The sequence below is a fragment of the Oncorhynchus nerka genome, linkage group LG1, assembly GCF_034236695.1.
Source record: "Oncorhynchus nerka isolate Pitt River linkage group LG1, Oner_Uvic_2.0, whole genome shotgun sequence".
Classification (NCBI taxonomy): Eukaryota; Metazoa; Chordata; class Actinopteri; order Salmoniformes; family Salmonidae; genus Oncorhynchus; species Oncorhynchus nerka.
The window spans coordinates 20,908,871-20,925,404 of record NC_088396.1 but is presented as its reverse complement, the minus strand read 5'-3'; the positions used below and the strand labels follow the sequence as shown (position 1 = coordinate 20,925,404).

Below are 16,534 nucleotides of genomic sequence, written 5' to 3'. Positions count from 1 at the left end.
TTGACAGGACTTTGTGGCTGTGTTAACACCCTAGGTTGGCAGTCCAAAGAAAGGAAAAAAAACACAGTGGCCTCCATCATTCTTAAATGGAAGAAGTTTGGAACCACCAAGACTCTTCCTAGTGCTGGCCGCCCGGCCAAACTGAGCAATCGAGGGAGAAGGGCCTTGGTCAGGGAGGTGACCAAGAATCCGATGGTCCCTCAGACAGAGCTCTAGAGTTCCTCTGTTGACATGGGAGAACCTTCCAGAAGGACAACCACCTCTGCAGCACTCCACCAATCAGGCCTTTATGGTAGAGTGGCCAGACGGAAGCCACTCCTCAGTAAAAGGCACACTATAGCCGCTTGGAGTTTGCCAAAAGCCGTTACGTTCCCCAGTTTCTGTTGTGGTTTGTGTATTTGTATGTGTGTGTTTCAGGATGGCTTCCTGGATTCCTTTAAGCAGCTGATTGGTCGGCCCCATTGATGATTGGAGCTGACCCCTCCCTCTCGTCAGAAACAGCTGTCTTCAATTACCAACTCCTTCTGAAGTTTTTAAGCCAGTATTCTGTTCATCAGGAGATGATGTGTGTCCTGTGTTGGTTGTTGAGAGAGCTTATTAGTATGTTCTGTGTGTAAATAGGACGCAGTGTTTTGATTATTGAAATAGTTTTTGTTCCCAGAGGGAAGGGGAAGGCTCCTTGGGAGTGCTTAGGCAAGAGGCCTGCGGGCATACATATACCCATAGTATATACTCTGTCTATGCACACTAGGGAAGACCTGGGTGGACCATCCCCTGTATTTTGGTTAGAGTGCCAGGTGGTGCTAGTTAGGTAAGTTGTGGGTGGGTAGGTAGGTAAGGTAGGAGAGGGGGCTTTGACATTTACTTCCTTTGATTTGGTTCCTTTCAGCCCCTTTTTCCCAACATTACCGTGTGACGGAATAAATTCCCTGTAAACGGTAATATTCTCTGCCTTTGTCATCCTTACTCACACCTACAGTCCTCCATACCTCTTTCACTCCACGGGGAATTGAGTTGTAGCAGGGTGTTGCATTCCCTCTTCCTAGAGGCGTACATAACAGGCACCTAACGACTCTCAGACCATGAGAAACAATATTCTCTGGTCTGATAAAACCAAGATTGAACTCTTTGGCCTGAATGCTAAGCGTCATGTCTGGAGGAAACCTGGCACCATCCCTACTGTGAAGTATGGTGGTGGCAGCATCATGCTGTGGGGATGTTTTTCAGCGGCAGGGACTGGGAGACTAGTCAGGATCGAGGCAAAGCTGAATGGAGAAAAGTACAGAGATCCTTGATGAAAACCTGTAACAGAGCGGCCAGGGCCTTTGACTGGAACGAAGGTTCACCTTCCAACTGGACAATAACCCTAAGCACACAGCCAAGATAACGCAGGAGTGGCTTTGGGAGAAGTCTCTGAATGTCCTTGAGTGGCACAGCCAGAGCCCGGACTTGAACCCAATCTAACATCTCTGGAGATTCCTGAAAATAGCTGTGCAGCGATGCTCCCCATCCAACCCGACAGGGCGTGATAGGATCTGCAGAGAAGAATGGGAGAAACTCCCCAAATACAGTTGTGCCAAGCTTGTAGCGTCATAACCAATTAGACTTGAGGCTGTAATTGCTGCCAAAGGTGCTTCAACAAAGTACCGAGTAAAGGGTCTGAATACTTATGTAAATGTGATTCAGTTTATTTTTTATAAATTTGTCAAAATGTCTAAACTGTTTTTGCTTCGTCATTATGCCGTATTGATGAGGAAAACCCATCAGTATTTGTTGTGACCACCATTTGCCTCATGCAGCGCGACACATTTCCTTCACAGAGTTGATCATGCTTTTTTTGATTGTGGACTGTAATGTTGTTCCACTCTTCAATGGCTGTATGAAGTTGCTGGATATTGACGGGAACTGGAACCCGCTGTCATACACGTTGATCCATAGCATCCCAAACATGCTCAATCAAATCAAAATCAAATCAAATGTTATTTGTCACATACACATGGTTAGCAGATGTTAATGCGAGTGTAGCGAAATGCTTGTGCTTCTAGTTCCGACAATGCAGTAATAACCAACAAGTAATCTAACTAACAATTCCAAAACTACTGTCTTATACACAGTGTAAGGGGATAAAGAATATGTACATAAGGATATATGAATGAGTGATGGTACAGAGCAGCATACAGTAGATGGTATCGAGTACAGTATATACATATGAGATGAGAATGTAGACAAAGTAAACAAAGTGGCATAGTTAAAGTGGCTAGTGATACATGTATTACATAAGGATGCAGTCGATGATGTAGAGTACAGTATATACGTATGCATATGAGATGAATAATGTAGGGTAAGTAACATTATATAAGGTAGCATTGTTTAAAGTGGCTAGTGATATATTTACAACATTTCCCATCAATTCCCATTATTAAAGTGGCTGGAGTGTCAAGTGGCTGGAGTGTCAATGACAGTGTGTTGGCAGCAGCCACTCAATGTTAGTGGTGGCTGCTTAACAGTCTGATGGCCTTGAGATAGAAGCTGTTTTTCAGTCTCTCGGTCCCAGCTTTGATGCACCTGTACTGACCTCGCCTTCTGGATGATAGCGGGGTGAACAGGCAGTGGTTCGGGTGGTTGATGTCCTTGATGATCTTTATGGCCTTCCTGTAACGTCGGGTGGTGTAGGTGTCCTGGAGGGCAGGTAGTTTGCCCCCGGTGATGCGTTGTGCAGACCTCACTACCCTCTGGAGAGCCTTACGGTTGAGGGCGGAGCAGTTGCCGTACCAGGCGGTGATACAGCCCGCCAGGATGCTCTCGATTGTGTATCTGTAGAAGTTTGTGAGTGCTTTTGGTGAAAAGCCGAATTTCTTCAGCCTCCTGAGGTTGAAGAGGCGCTGCTGCGCCTTCTTCACGACGCTGTCAGTGTGAGTGGACCAATTCAGTTTGTCTGTGATGTGTATGCCGAGGAACTTAAAACTTGTTACCCTCTCCACTACTGTTCCATCGATGTGGATAGGGGGGTGTTCCCTCTGCTGTTTCCTGAAGTCCACAATCATCTCCTTAGTTTTGTTGACGTTGAGTGTGAGGTTATTTTCCTGACACCACACTCCGAGGGCCCTCACCTCCTCCCTGTAGGCCGTCTCGTCGTTGTTGGTAATCAAGCCTACCACTGTTGTGTCGTCCGCAAACTTGATGATTGAGTTGGAGCGTGCGTGGCCACGCAGTCGTGGGTGAACAGGGAGTACAGGAGAGGGCTCAGAACGCACCCTTGTGGGGCCCCGTGTTGAGGATCAGCGGGAGATGTTGTTGCCTACCCTCACCACCTGGGGGCAGGAAGTCCAGTACCCAGTTCAGGAAGTCGAGACCCAGTCCCAGTTGCACTATGGTGTTGAATGCGCTGGGTGAACGTATTCACATAGGATTCCTCCCAGGGTCTCAGGTGGGTTAGGGAGTGTGCAGTGTGGTTGACAGGGCGGGATCGAGACCCAGGGACGAGCTTGGAGGGTACTATGGTGTTGAATGCCGAGCTGTAGTCGATGAACAGGTATTCACATAGGTATTCCTCTTGTCCAGGTGGGTTAGGGCAGTGTGCAGTGTGGTTGAGATTGCATCGTCTGTGGACCTATTTGGGCGGTAAGCAAATTGGAGTGGGTCTAGGGTGTCAGGTAGGGTGGAGGTGATATGGTCCTTGACTAGTCTCTCAAAGCACTTCATGATGACGGAAGTGAGTGCTACGGGGCGGTAGTCGTTTAGCTCAGTTACCTTAGCTTTCTTGGGAACAGGAACAATGGTGGCCCTCTTGAAGCATGTGGGAACAGCAGACTGGTATAGGGATTGATTGAATATGTCCGTAAACACACCGGCCAGCTGGTCTGCGCATGCTCTGAGGGCGCGGCTGGGGATGCCGTCTGGGCCTGCAGCCTTGCGAGGGTTAACACGTTTAAATGTCTTACTCACCTCGGCTGCAGTGAAGGAGAGACTGCATGTTTTCGTTGCAGGCCGTGTCAGTGGCACTGTATTGTCCTCAAAGCGGGCAAAAAAGTTATTTAGTCTGCCTGGGAGCAAGACATCCTGGTCCGTGACTGGGCTGGGTTTCTTCTTGTAGTCCGTGATTGACTGTAGACCCTGCCACATGCCTCTTGTGTCTGAGCCGTTGAATTGAGATTCTACTATAGGTGCCATCTGGTGAGTATGCAGGCCATGGAAGAACTTGGACATTTTTAGTGTACAGATCCTTGCGACATGGGGCCGTGCATTATCATGCTGAAACATGAGGTGATGGCACCGGATGAATGGCATGACAAAGGGCCTCAGGATCTCGCCACAGTATCTCAATGCAAATGTGTTCGTTGTCCGTAGCTTATGCCTGCCCATTCCATAACCCCACCGCCACCATGGGGCACTCTCTTCACAACTTTGACATCAGCAAACTACTCGTCCACACGATGGCATAGATCCGTGAAAAGCACACTCCTACAGCGTGCCAGTGGCCATCGAAGGAGAGCATTTGCCCACTGAAGTCAGTTACAACCCTGGTGAGGACGACGAGCACGCATTTATATTTTTGTTCAGTATAGCTAAGTTAGCTACAGAAAGTAAGAGAAATCGGACCTTTTTGCAGCAGGTAGCTCTGGCCTGCTAGGTAGTCAGTAGCCAGATAGTGCTAGTTAGCCACCTATTGCAAGCCATCTTTGTTCAGTTATTCTGCATTTTAGCTAACATTAGTATTTGTATCTTCCTGTCACACTCACAATCTAATCCTTTCTTTTTGCTGCCAACCTAGGGTGTAAACACACCACCTAAACTCTTTGTATATTCCATGAGGGGGCGTGTACTTCTGGGTATGAAAAACAAACAAAAATCTAAACATTTAATAGATTTTAATGTTATTTGTTTTCTGTTATTTCATGTCAAATTGTGACCCAATAAATTAGAAAACAAATTAATTTCCGATTTCCAATAACAAAACGTATTGGGACCCCTATTCATTACGGAAACCTTTTACCATTTAAGAACCAAATACCGCTTTCTGTGTTTGCAAATATTGCCTCATGAGGGCATTGCACTCAAGTTGGTGGCAGAACAAAGGGGAGTTCTTATAGAAGCAAAAAAAGAGACTATTTACATGTATTTTATGAGTGCATTTCACACTACTTTGGATTATTATTTTTTTTACCCCTTTTTCTCCCCAATTGGTAGTTAGTCTTGTCCCATCGCTGCAACTCCCCCACGGACTCGGGAGAGGCAAAGGTCCAAACACGACCCTGCCAAGCCATACTGCTTCTTGACACACTCCTCGCTTAACCCGGAAGCCAGCCGCACCAATGTGTCGGAGGAAACACCGTCCAATTAGCGACCAAAATCAGCTTGCAGGTGCCCGGTCCGACACAAGGAGTCCCTTGGGACAAGGAAATCCAGGCCAGCCAAACCCTCCCCTAACATGGACGACGCTGGGACAATTGTGTGCTGCCTCATGGGTCTTCCGGTCACAACTGGCTGTAACTCAGTCTGGGATCGAACCTGAGTCTGTAATGACAACTCAAGCACTGCAATGCAGTACTTTAGGCTGCTGTGACACTTTTGGATTCTAATTTAATTTAAGGCTGGTATTAATTTCCTTTTTTATATAATATTTATTTTTTACTTCATATAATGTCATCGCAAATCAACTTTATTTATTTTACTTAAAAACACTTGAATTTATAACCAGTAAAATGGCTATTTGGCAAGCCTTGGCTACAGCCTATTTATCAATGAACGTTAGCATTCTAGCTAACAACTGCTGCATCCAAAATAGTTATTTTGCAAAGATCACAACCAGACATAATATTAGCGACTGTTCAAGCAAAAATCAAAACATCATTGTAAGCGTATGAGAACCCACCCCACCCCAAAAATGTTTCGTTCAGAAGTAATAAAAACGTAAATCTGGGCTATGTCGAATTTGCGCAAGTGTCGATGGCCCGTTACTGACAAGAGTCGCACGCATCTGTACGTGACGTCAGTGTGCGGTGTATAGGAAGAGAGGCCACGGAAGTTTCAATTGGACAAATTCAGGTAGGTCCCTCCCATGTTTCTAACCGACACATACGTAGACATGAAATCCTGGAACCGGAAATAAACATAGCTGGCTTTAGGCTACACTAAATTAACATAAAAATATGAAATATCGTGCTACTTTTTATTACCTTTAGATCGCAATACCAGTATATCTCTGCCCGAGACTAGCAAATTAAATTAATGACTGACTATAGCTAAGTTATTAGAAGTTTTGATGTTTAAGAAAGTTGATGATTCGATCAGGATGCATCAGGAGGATGAAGATTACACCAATCCGCCAGAGGAGTTTATAGGACTGTCTGATTTCACGAGCTGCGGCAGCGACCAGGTGGGTGACTGTCTGGAGATAAACTTTATTATCGATTTTATAAAGTAGTGTAGTAGAATAGTTCACTTTAAGACACATCCCGTAGAAAATAAAAAAGTAAGAAACAAAAAAAAAGATCTTGCTCTTGTGTAAAGTCATTCCGTGAGAACCAGATGTATCATAGAAATCAAGTAGGCATGTGACAATGTATACTGAAGAAAAATATAAACGCAACATGTAAAGTGTTGGTCCCATGTTTCATGAGCTGAAATAAAAGATCCCAGAAATGTTCCATTTGCACAAAAAGCGTATTTCTCTCAAATGTTGTGCACAAATTTGTTTACATCCCTGTTAGTGAGCATTTGTCTTTTGCCAAAATAATCCATCCACCTGACAGGTGTGGTTTATCAAGATTCTGATTAAACAGCATGATTATTCCACAGTTGTACGTTTTGCTGAGGGTAGTAAAAGGCCACGCTAAAATGTGCAGTTTTGTCACAACACAATACCACAGATTTCTCAAGTTTTGAGGGAGCGTGCAATTAGCATGCTGACTGCAGGGATGACCACCAAAGCTGTTACCAGATAATCTAATGTTCATTTCTCTACCATAAACTGCCTCCAACGTTGTTTTAGAGTGGAACTGAAACTGGAACTGAACTTCCACTGAGTTGCATTATTTTCCAGAGAATGTATGGAGCCCAGAGTTGATTATCCTTTTTATACCATGGCTATAGTTTAATACATTTGCCACTAGAAATGTGTTAAGTTGTGTAAAGAATTGCTATTATGCAGGAGACCAATCTACTGCTAAATACGTGGCTATTGCATTGTTATAACTGAGACAACACATAGCAACGTATTTTCACAGTAAAGCCTGTGGGGTCCCCTACAGGATAGCTCCCACATTACACACATAATCTCCCTTTTAAACAAACACTGTGTGCCCGAAGAAGATTCTACGATGACGGACAGACAACTGAGCCAATGGCAGAAGACTACAGACTACAACCAGCTGAACCAATCCGGAGATCCGATCTTCCTAGAGTCAACCTACTTTCTGTGACGTATATAAGGGCTGTGCTGACTGTTTACTCGCTCTCTGCTTGCTGTTCCAACACGAACTAACGGAAGAGCCGTATTTACGTGTACCAGATATTCTCCCTCTGAAATAAACTGTCGCTTGTCGTACAATTTTAACACCTGGGGCCTGTTGCACAAAAGTAGAATTAAGACATCCGGGATAAATGACTCAGCTGAGCTCAATGAAGCCAAAACATGTGCGTCCAGGCTTAATTGGTTGCACAAAGACCAAGCCAGGATGAGCAGACACGGATTCATTAAACCAGGTGAAACCAATCCTGGATTAGGTGCGCGCTCACGGCTCACTCAAATAGACCCCGCCACAGATTGATTTACCATGGCAACTAGAGCCGCGTACTTTTCCCCGTCGGAAGCACAAATCCTCATGGAGGCATACGAGGAGGTAAAAGATATAATTAAGAAGAAAGGCAACACCGCCACAGTGATAAAGCGTGGCAAAGTATTGCAGACCGCCTGAATGCGTAAATAGTGCACAATTACACACTCACCGCTCCGCTGAAACATCACAATTACAATTCAAATATTTAATTCACATCTCCAAAAATGCAGTTGTACTGTAATTATGAAACGGTTAAATTTTTAATTGAAATGCACTGCAGATATGAGTGAAATTGTGTAAAGTAACTCCATCACACTGTATAAAGCTATGATACATTTTTTGATATTTTTACTGAAAACAAGACAAAAATACCAAGTAATTTTTTGCAGTGTGACTCCATTAAATGTGTGTGTGTGTGTGTGTGTGTGTAGATTAAACATGAACGGGCCAAAACGGACATGGCAGCAGGTCAAAATCAAATACAAGAACATTCTGCAGAATGGTATGGTCCCTGACTAATATTTAACAAAGCACAAGCATATATTGTACCCAGAAGGTGCCTGCTCACACATTGTCTGTACTGTTTTAGCAGTGAAAAAGAATACCCACAGACAAGGCACGGGTGGTGGGTCACCAAAGGCTGACCTTACCCCAGCAGAGGACATGGCCTTGGAGCTAAATAAAGGCAGGCCCGTCTTAGAGGGGATCCCTGGGGGGAAAGAGACGAGCATAGGTTCCTCCCAAGATGCCACCCGCTTCATTCAAGGTATGTCCTTCCATCTCTACATGGGATACAACCACATTCATATTGAATCAATTTGGACTGTCTGACTTTGGTTTACCTATTGCCTTGCAGTGCCTGGCAGCACTGTGTTCCTGTTAGAGCCACCAGCACAAGCACCAGACGATGCTGATCCAGTGAGTACTCCATCAAAGGCATACTGTAGGCCTGGCATGTCTTGTCTACTAGCTTCAATATGAATCCGATTAAATGTGATAGGGTGAAGGCCCCAGTGCAACAGCACATGATGGAGACGATGATGAGGAGGAGACCATCTCTCTGGATTCCAGAAGGCATGAGGTATCATGTTAAGACTGTGAAAGTACTATTTACTCTACAATGGTGAGGAGTCCTCATCAAAATCAAAAAATCTAATTTCTTTTACAGGACCCAGATGCTATACAGTGGGAAAACCAGCCTGGCAACATAGTGCGTATTAATAAAAAGGACACCACATCCTGCCAAATTCCAGCTGCGCTAATTGTATTGTGTTCACAGAGCTCACAAGCTATCAGATAGTTGTATGGCAACCACCTCCGGCGCCAAATAGAACTGGCAGACATAGACATTCAGTACAAGAAGAAAAAGATGGAAAATCTTGCACTGGAGTCCGAAATAAAAAAGAGGACAATTAGGAAACTGGACCTTGAAATAAAAAAACTTGAGAGGGAGGTGAGATATGCCTTCAATGTACACTGTATGCTAACTGTAACACAAATGTATTAATCATTATTTTTCTTTCCTCCCCCAGCTCCAAGAAGATGACACAGCTCAAAATAAAAATTAGGTATATTCTCGTAAAGTCAAGTGAGCCATGACATATGAGCTCTTATTGTGAGCACACAGGACGGTGGCATCTTTCTAAGGTTTTTTTTATTTTCCCAGCAATCAGTACAACCAAGTCATCGTTATAAGGCATCGCCCTCTTTTGCCCACCCCCCCAGCACCAGGTGTGGCCACTAGCCTATATGAAGTCCCAAAAATTGTGTGTTCCTTTCTGCTCTGACAATGGCATGCCCATTCGTGCGAGATGTGGTGGATGAAGAAGCACTTGTGCTGAGGAGAGCCTTCAGGCGAGAAAGGGTCTTCAGGGACCGGTTGGACCCACTGGCCTTCCCTGATGACCATCTATATGAAAGATACAGGTTTCTGCAGATGGCATCAGGTATCTATGCAGACTACTGGGTCCCAGGATTAAGCACCGCACTGCACGGAGCCATGCACTGAGTGTGGAGCAAATGGTTTGTGTGGCCTTGCGCTTTTTTGCTAGTGGAGCCTTCCTGTACTCAGTGGGGGATGCAGAACAGCTGAACAAGGCCACAATTTGCCGCACAATAAGGAGTGTGTGTCTGGCTATCAAAGCATTAGCAGATGTCTTCATCTCCTTCCCTGGCCACAGAAGACTCTGTGACATCAAAGAGGAGTTCTATAGGATTGCAGGTAAGAGGATTTACAAATTACAGGACAACTGTTAACACATAGTAGGATACTCATTACTTTGTGTGACAGGTTTCCCCAATGTCATTGGTGCAGTGGACTGCACACACATAAGGATAAAAGCCCCCTCAGGTGCCCATGAGGCTGATTTTGTGAATAGGAAATCCTTTCACAGCATTAATGTTCAGGTGAACATAACTTTTTGATATTGTCCATTGACGAACACTCTGCATTGCCAGTGATGTGCATTGATTGGTGTAATATTCCTCATCTTATGATTTCAGATGGTCTGCAATGCTGACTGTGTGATCAGCAATGTTGTGGCAAAATGGCCTGGCTCAGTCCATGACTCCAGAATCTTTTGGGCCTCTGAAATCTATCAGTGCCTATCACAAGGTAAGCCACACAACCCCTATTTATAACCATCATGGCTGTGTCAAGAATATCACTGTGTTTATGAGGTAGTAATGATGAGATTTTGTGTTGACAGGTGAATTCTCTGGTGTGTTGCTGGGAGACAGGGGGTATGGCTGCCAGCCTTTTCTCCTGACACCTTTCACAGACCCCCAGGAAGCACAGCAGGCCTACAACCATGCCAGGACCAGGGCCAGAGTTGAAATGACCTTTGGCCTCCTGAAGGCACGCTTTCACTGCCTTCACAAATTAAGGGTCAGCCCTGTTAGGGCATGTGATATTACTGTGGCTTGTGCTGTCCTCCACAATGTGGCCTGCCTGAGGAAGGAGAGGGCCCCCAGAGTGCCACCAGCCATGGACTGGGACAATCCGGCAATCTTCCCTGATGACGACAGTGGTCGGCTGCTGAGGGACCAATATGTGTTGAATTATTTTAGTTAGTATGTGTGCTTTCAATTTTGGTTAAATATGTCCTGCGGTGGCAGAGGAATTTGTTTTTTTTTTGGGTTCGTTTTTTGACAATTTGGCCTCTTATGATGTTTGTGCGGTATACTGTGTGTAATACAAGGCTGCAGGAGGCTACTGCATCCATTCATTTGTCTGTTCAGTTGATGTGTATGGATTTGTCCTGCATTTATTTTAGTGTGCAGACATGCAGGGTGTGTTATATACAGACCTTTGAATGTGTATGTATCATTTTGTATAATATGCTTGGATTCTGTGCTTTCCATCTTGTAGAGTCACTGTGACTTCAGTTTCGAAAGGAGCTGATGGTTTGCCTGCTTTGTTTTGTCCTTATTCAATAAAGGAACATAATGTTACACATTGTGTTTTTATATTCATATGGAATGTGTATTTGTTTATATGACAGAGTACTAGGGCCACACTGAAGAAAAAGGATAAAGTCATAAATTTATGAGGCTGATTCTTTCTGCAGAAAAGCTACATATTGTTTTTACAGTTTTGATACTTATGACAATGTGATACTTAATATTCTGGCACATCAGCATGTCTTTGTTTATGAAACCATACTGAAGTACAATTTCACGAAATGCCCCACATCTGTCATTTTAACAACTGTCCTCCTTTAAAACAACTGGTTACAATATTATGACTTGTGTTTTTTTCCCCTCTGTGGCCCTAATATTCTATCATTTTATATATAGCCTTATAGTCTATGGGAAACTGTAAATTATCTAATGATAGCAACATCATCTAAAAATAATTTTTTATCCAAAATCATTGAAATTAATGATCACAAACGTTTAAATAATAACAGTGGGTCTAGTTATATGTGATAACAATGTATAGTGAGCAGTGAAATAACTATTGGTTTCCATTTGTGGTGACTGCTGACTGACATTAGGGATGAGATTAAATAGATCCTGGAATTTAGCCTGGTCTGGAGCAGGCTAGCTCCACAGAATAAAATCTCCATGGTAATTTATACCATAACATATCCTCCTGCCCCCTATCCATCTTTAGTGCAACCGGATTACGGATCAATTGAGCCAGGATCACCAAGATATCCTGGCTTAATCCCTTATCCTAGTTTTGTGCAACAGGCCCCTGGTCTGAATCGATCCTTAACCGGCTCACCCTTCTAATATCCTTTTATCAACAGTTGACAGGATAATGTGTTCAACATCCACTGAAGTAGCTAGCAAGTTTACTAGATAGCTACAGTAGTTGCCGTTGTAACCAAACAAACAGACTTGCTAGTTTAGCTAACCAAACCATCAGACCTAGCTTGCTATTATGAAAATAGAATTCAACAATAGCAATACTGTTTTCAAATAGAATTTTTCTGTAAAAAGCAGCTCAAACAAAACATGTAAAAATGAACTATAGCCATTGAATTCTACCGTGCAAATATACTGTGTGCTATAGGAAAATAACGCACTCTAGAATGCCCTTCAAGCCAATCAGAAAGGAGTATTCAACAATGCCATGGTGTAAAACAATATAATAACATGTAATTCACACACACATACATGTAAGTCAACGAGTTCCCTGTCTAGAAGCTGAGGGGCCAGTTTACCTTCATCGTGGAAAAGGCTGGGACGTTCCACGGGTTCACTTCCTGGTTCAAAGTTCAGTTCCAGAGCCTGGAGAGAGACCAAACCACATTGGAGTTAGACACTGGGCCCTACTCTGAGTAAGTAGTGGAGGTAGACATTGGGCCCTAGCAGCTTTCACAATCAGTACAGCCAATGTGATATCAGCTCCTCCCTCTACTCTCCATCAGGCCAACCCACTGGAAGCAGACTCTGTTCATGCTGGACGGGCCGATCTCGCTGCTCGGTGGAGAGACGGTGTCTGGAATCATCCTTCTACACCGGAACCCCGTCTGGAGACGTCACATGACTGTTACCATCCAATGGAGAATCAGCATCACAGAGGAAACAGGAAACTGCATGGCAAGTATCCTCTATCTTTTAGGGGTGAATCGTAATTCCCACTTACCTCAAATGTTCACTTATACCCATTTCAGACAGAAGATGTGGTATGTTACCTGTAAAGAATGACCCCCTTTCAAACAGCCCCTTATTTACCACTTATTTGCAGGTTTACCCCTTTTATACATATTAGTGAGTAACTGGAAAATTGGGTGGAGTGGGGGGTGTTGTTAAACCATGGGGCCTGTTTGTTTACCTCAACTTTTCACTTAGTTTCCCATTGACAGTAATGCATGACTAAGTGAAAATTCAACTTACAGTACCAGTCAAAAGTTTGGACACATCTACTCATTCAAGGGTTTTTTTCTTTATTTTTTACTATTTTCTAAATTTTATAATAATAGTGAGACATCAAAACTATGAAATAACACATATGGAATCATGTAGTAACCAAAAAAGTGTTGAACAAATCAAAATACATTTGAGATTCTTCAAAGTAGCCACCCTTTTCCTTGATAACAGCTTCGCACACTCTTGCCATTCTCTCAACCAGCTTTACCTGGAATGCTTTTCCAACCTTCTTGAAGGAGTTCCCAAATTTGATGAGCACTTGTTGGCTTTTTTTCCTTCGCTCTGCGGTCCAACTCATCCCAAAACATCTCAATTGGGTTGAGGTCGGTGGTTGTGGAGGCCAGGTCATCTGATTCAGCACTCCATCACTCTCCTTCTTGGTCAAATAGCCCTTACACAGCCTTGAGGTGTGTTGGGTCATTGTCCTGTTGAAAAAACAAATTATAGTCCCACTAATCCCACAGATGAGATGGCGTTTTGCTGTGGTAGCCATGCGGGTTAAGTGTGCCTTGAATTCTAAATAAAACACTGATAGTGTCACCCCCACACCATCACACCTCCTCCTCTATGCTTCACAGTGGGAACCACACATGCGGAGGTCATCCGTTCATCATCCGTTCCGTCCACTCTGCGTCTCAAAGACACTGTGGTTGGAACCAAAAATATCAAATGTAGACTCATCAGATCAAAGGACAGATTTCCACCAGTCTAATGTCCATTGCTCGTGTTTCTTTGCCCAAGCAAGTCTCTTCTTATTATTGGTGTCCTTTAGTAGTGGTTTCTTTGCAGAAATTCGACCGTGAAGGCCTGATTCACACAGTCTCTGAATAGTTGATGTTGAGATGTGCCTGTTACTTGAATTCTGTGAAGCATTTCTTTGGGCTGCAACATGAGGTGCAGTTAACTCTAACAAACTTATCCTCTGAAGCAGAGGTAACTCTGGGTCTTCCTTTACTGTAGCAGTCCTCATGAGAGCCTGTTTCATCATAGTGCTTGATGGTTTTTGTGACTGCACTTTAAGAAACTCAGTCCTTTACATTTTCCAGATTGACTGACCTTCATGTCTTAAAGTAATGATGGACTGTCGTTTCTCTTTGCTTATTTGACCTATTCTTGCCATAATATGGACTTGGGTCTTTTACCAAATAGGGCTATCTTCTTTATACCACCCCTACCATGTCAAAACCCAACTGATTGCCTCAAATGCATTAAGGAAATAAATTCTACAAATGACCTTTTAACAAGGCACACCTGTTAATTGAAATGCATCCCATGTGACTACCTCATGAAGCTGGTTGAGAGATTGCCAAAAGTGTGCAAAGCTGTCAAAGGCAAAGGGTGACTACTTTGAAGAAACTGAAATATAAAATATATTTTGATTTGTTTAACACTTTTTTTGGTTACTACATGATTCCGTATGTGTTATTTCATAGTGTTGATATCTTCACTATTATTCTACAATGTAGAAAACAGTACAAAATAAAGAAAAACCCTTGAATGTCCAAACTTTTGACTGGTACTGTAAGTGGAAGTAAAGATTCCCCCTGAAGTGTGTACAGTAACTTCATTACTAAGTATACTTTCTCAGTCTTCTGACATGAATATAATGACATGAATATAATGACGGATTCTACTGTGTTTTTGTAGATCTAGATATCTAAGAAGTTATAGTCTTGTCACCTCACCTGTTGCTCTGTTCTCCCTGTAGGTCCAGACAAAGAGTTTCCCTATGTGGAGATGATGACATCATAGGCTGTCATTGAAGGATATAGCAGCCAGACCTCTCTGATATTAGCCTTGTCCCAGATCTGTTTGTGGCTTTGCCTACTCCATTGTCATTGTCAAGCCAAACATGACAATTCCATAAGGAGTGTTGTGGAAATTACCACCAGGGACTCCAAGTCAAACTTAAATGATCATACTTTATTATCAGCAAGCTGGAAAGGTTCCAACAAACATAATGCACCAAGTAGTACACGTCTGTCAGGAGCTCTGTCAGAGAAGTCCTGTTAGTTCTCTTATATACTGCTTTTGCAGACAAGTTATATTTGCATGATTTACATTATTAAATATTTGAATTCATCATTGACGTTTGGTTCATGCATGTGACCGACCAATACCTCACGAGGCTTCTTCTCTCCAAGCTGAGACCTTGAAACTGATATATCCTTTTCGGTTCTCATAACAATGTTCTGGGCATACTGACAAATTGCTTATACTGATACGGATCAATCAGTCACTTGTATGAACCCAGTCGAATAGGTTATTAGAAAAGCACAAACAAACATTTCCTTCACATTCTCTCCTCTTATATAAAAGTTATCCTTACATTTTAAGGTAAGCATTAGATTATAGCTTCTATCAAAAGGTTCTATACTTCTATTAAATTAAGTGAAATCAACACATAAACCAGATACTTCATCCTTTCAAACCCTTCATTCTGGGATGTACAATCTAAACAGTTACACACATACTTCATTACACAATTTAATTTATGGATTCTGTCAATGACATTTCAGCTGGAGCTTTTGTCGCGAGTGGCATGTTCAATGCATTTTTTTGTCTAAATTATAATACATTTTGCAGTGTGCAGACCTTCACAATCAACATGATACCTGAAATAAACAATTTTGGACAAGCCTAATTTAATTACAGGCACAGTTGACCACCCCCCTCCTTCCCGGCACGCATTCTTCTGGTGTTTCTTCATTTTCTTCCTCGGATAGTGTTTGTCCTCCCAATGGCAAATGTTCAAAGTGGATGGCCCTTGATAATGTTTTCAATATCTGGGGAATAATTCTGATTTAAACCTAGCAGACGAATCTCTCACCTGAGCTACCACCATCCTTTACCGACCATTGCATCTTGTCCATTTTTGGACCAGTACAACAGCAGCATGAGAGAAGTTTGGATGGGATCTCTCTCCATGCTCACTCCACGTGGACCCATGTTGCACTCCTGAGAGAAAAGGCATGAGATAAAAGGCAGTTGATAGCTTCGATTGGATGCTGTGCACAGGTTGCTGGCTCTGACTCAAGTTTCAGGTAGAAGTGATGAAGGACCATATTAAACGCCATTGTCACCATCACTTCAGCCGGTTAGAAGGAGTGAGGCTCACAATGTTCTCAGACAAATGATTCCTTCTATGCATCTACTGTAGATACCATCGGTTGTCACCTTCGCAATTACCTCGAGAGAGGACAGACAAACGTCTGTTTAGTTTAGAGCATTTCTGATTAAGGAAATCCAGACAAACTATTCACTGTATGACAAATTATTACTTCTACCAAAATGCTTAATACAAATGTCTAAGATAAATGTCAAAAAGAATAACAACACAGAGTTGAAACCATTTTTGCAAATTGGCTTATACT

At 43.0% G+C, this 16,534-nt stretch overlaps 1 protein-coding gene and 2 long non-coding RNA genes across 11 annotated transcripts; 2 read left to right on the top strand and 1 right to left on the bottom strand.

The window, feature by feature from the left end:
* The first annotated feature begins 6,066 nt into the window (after positions 1-6,066).
* LOC135568222 (putative nuclease HARBI1) lies at positions 6,067-10,924 on the top strand. Of its 9 annotated transcripts, none has more exons than XM_065015300.1 (12): positions 6,068-6,376; positions 7,312-7,920; positions 8,210-8,280; positions 8,368-8,544; positions 8,635-8,696; positions 8,779-8,859; positions 8,947-8,988; positions 9,058-9,231; positions 9,311-9,999; positions 10,069-10,184; positions 10,281-10,392; positions 10,487-10,924. In XM_065015300.1, exons 9-12 carry the CDS (start codon positions 9,798-9,800, stop codon positions 10,849-10,851), a joined length of 795 nt encoding a protein of 264 aa, XP_064871372.1. In that variant the 5' UTR covers positions 6,068-6,376; positions 7,312-7,920; positions 8,210-8,280; positions 8,368-8,544; positions 8,635-8,696; positions 8,779-8,859; positions 8,947-8,988; positions 9,058-9,231; positions 9,311-9,797; the 3' UTR covers positions 10,852-10,924. The 9 variants fall into 9 exon arrangements, with proteins under 9 accessions (XP_064871533.1, XP_064871372.1, XP_064871325.1 ...); XM_065015253.1 differs by having other exon boundaries at positions 7,309-7,920; XM_065015213.1 differs by lacking the exon at positions 7,312-7,920.
* A 1,435-nt stretch (positions 10,925-12,359) lies between these two features.
* LOC115130873 (uncharacterized) lies at positions 12,360-12,766 on the bottom strand. Its single transcript, XR_003863863.2, has 2 exons — positions 12,669-12,766; positions 12,360-12,518 (listed from the first exon to the last, which is right to left on the bottom strand). It is a non-coding gene; the product is annotated as an uncharacterized LOC115130873 (long non-coding RNA).
* LOC135568767 (uncharacterized) lies at positions 12,466-15,243 on the top strand. The gene is made up of 3 exons (XR_010462720.1): positions 12,466-12,568; positions 12,659-12,830; positions 14,869-15,243. It is a non-coding gene; the product is annotated as an uncharacterized LOC135568767 (long non-coding RNA).
* Positions 15,244-16,534: the final 1,291 nt, after the last annotated feature.

Excerpts from the sequence above, each read along its gene's own strand:
- LOC135568222 (XM_065015344.1), top strand. The coding sequence starts at position 9,798 with ATGGTTTGTGTGGCCTTGCGCTTTTTTGCTAGTGGAGCCTTCCTGTAC. Across the intron at positions 10,185-10,280 it reads TTCACAGCATTAATGTTCAG|ATGGTCTGCAATGCTGACTG; the intron begins GTGAACATAACT and ends TTATGATTTCAG. Across the intron at positions 10,393-10,486 it reads CTATCAGTGCCTATCACAAG|GTGAATTCTCTGGTGTGTTG; the intron begins GTAAGCCACACA and ends TTGTGTTGACAG.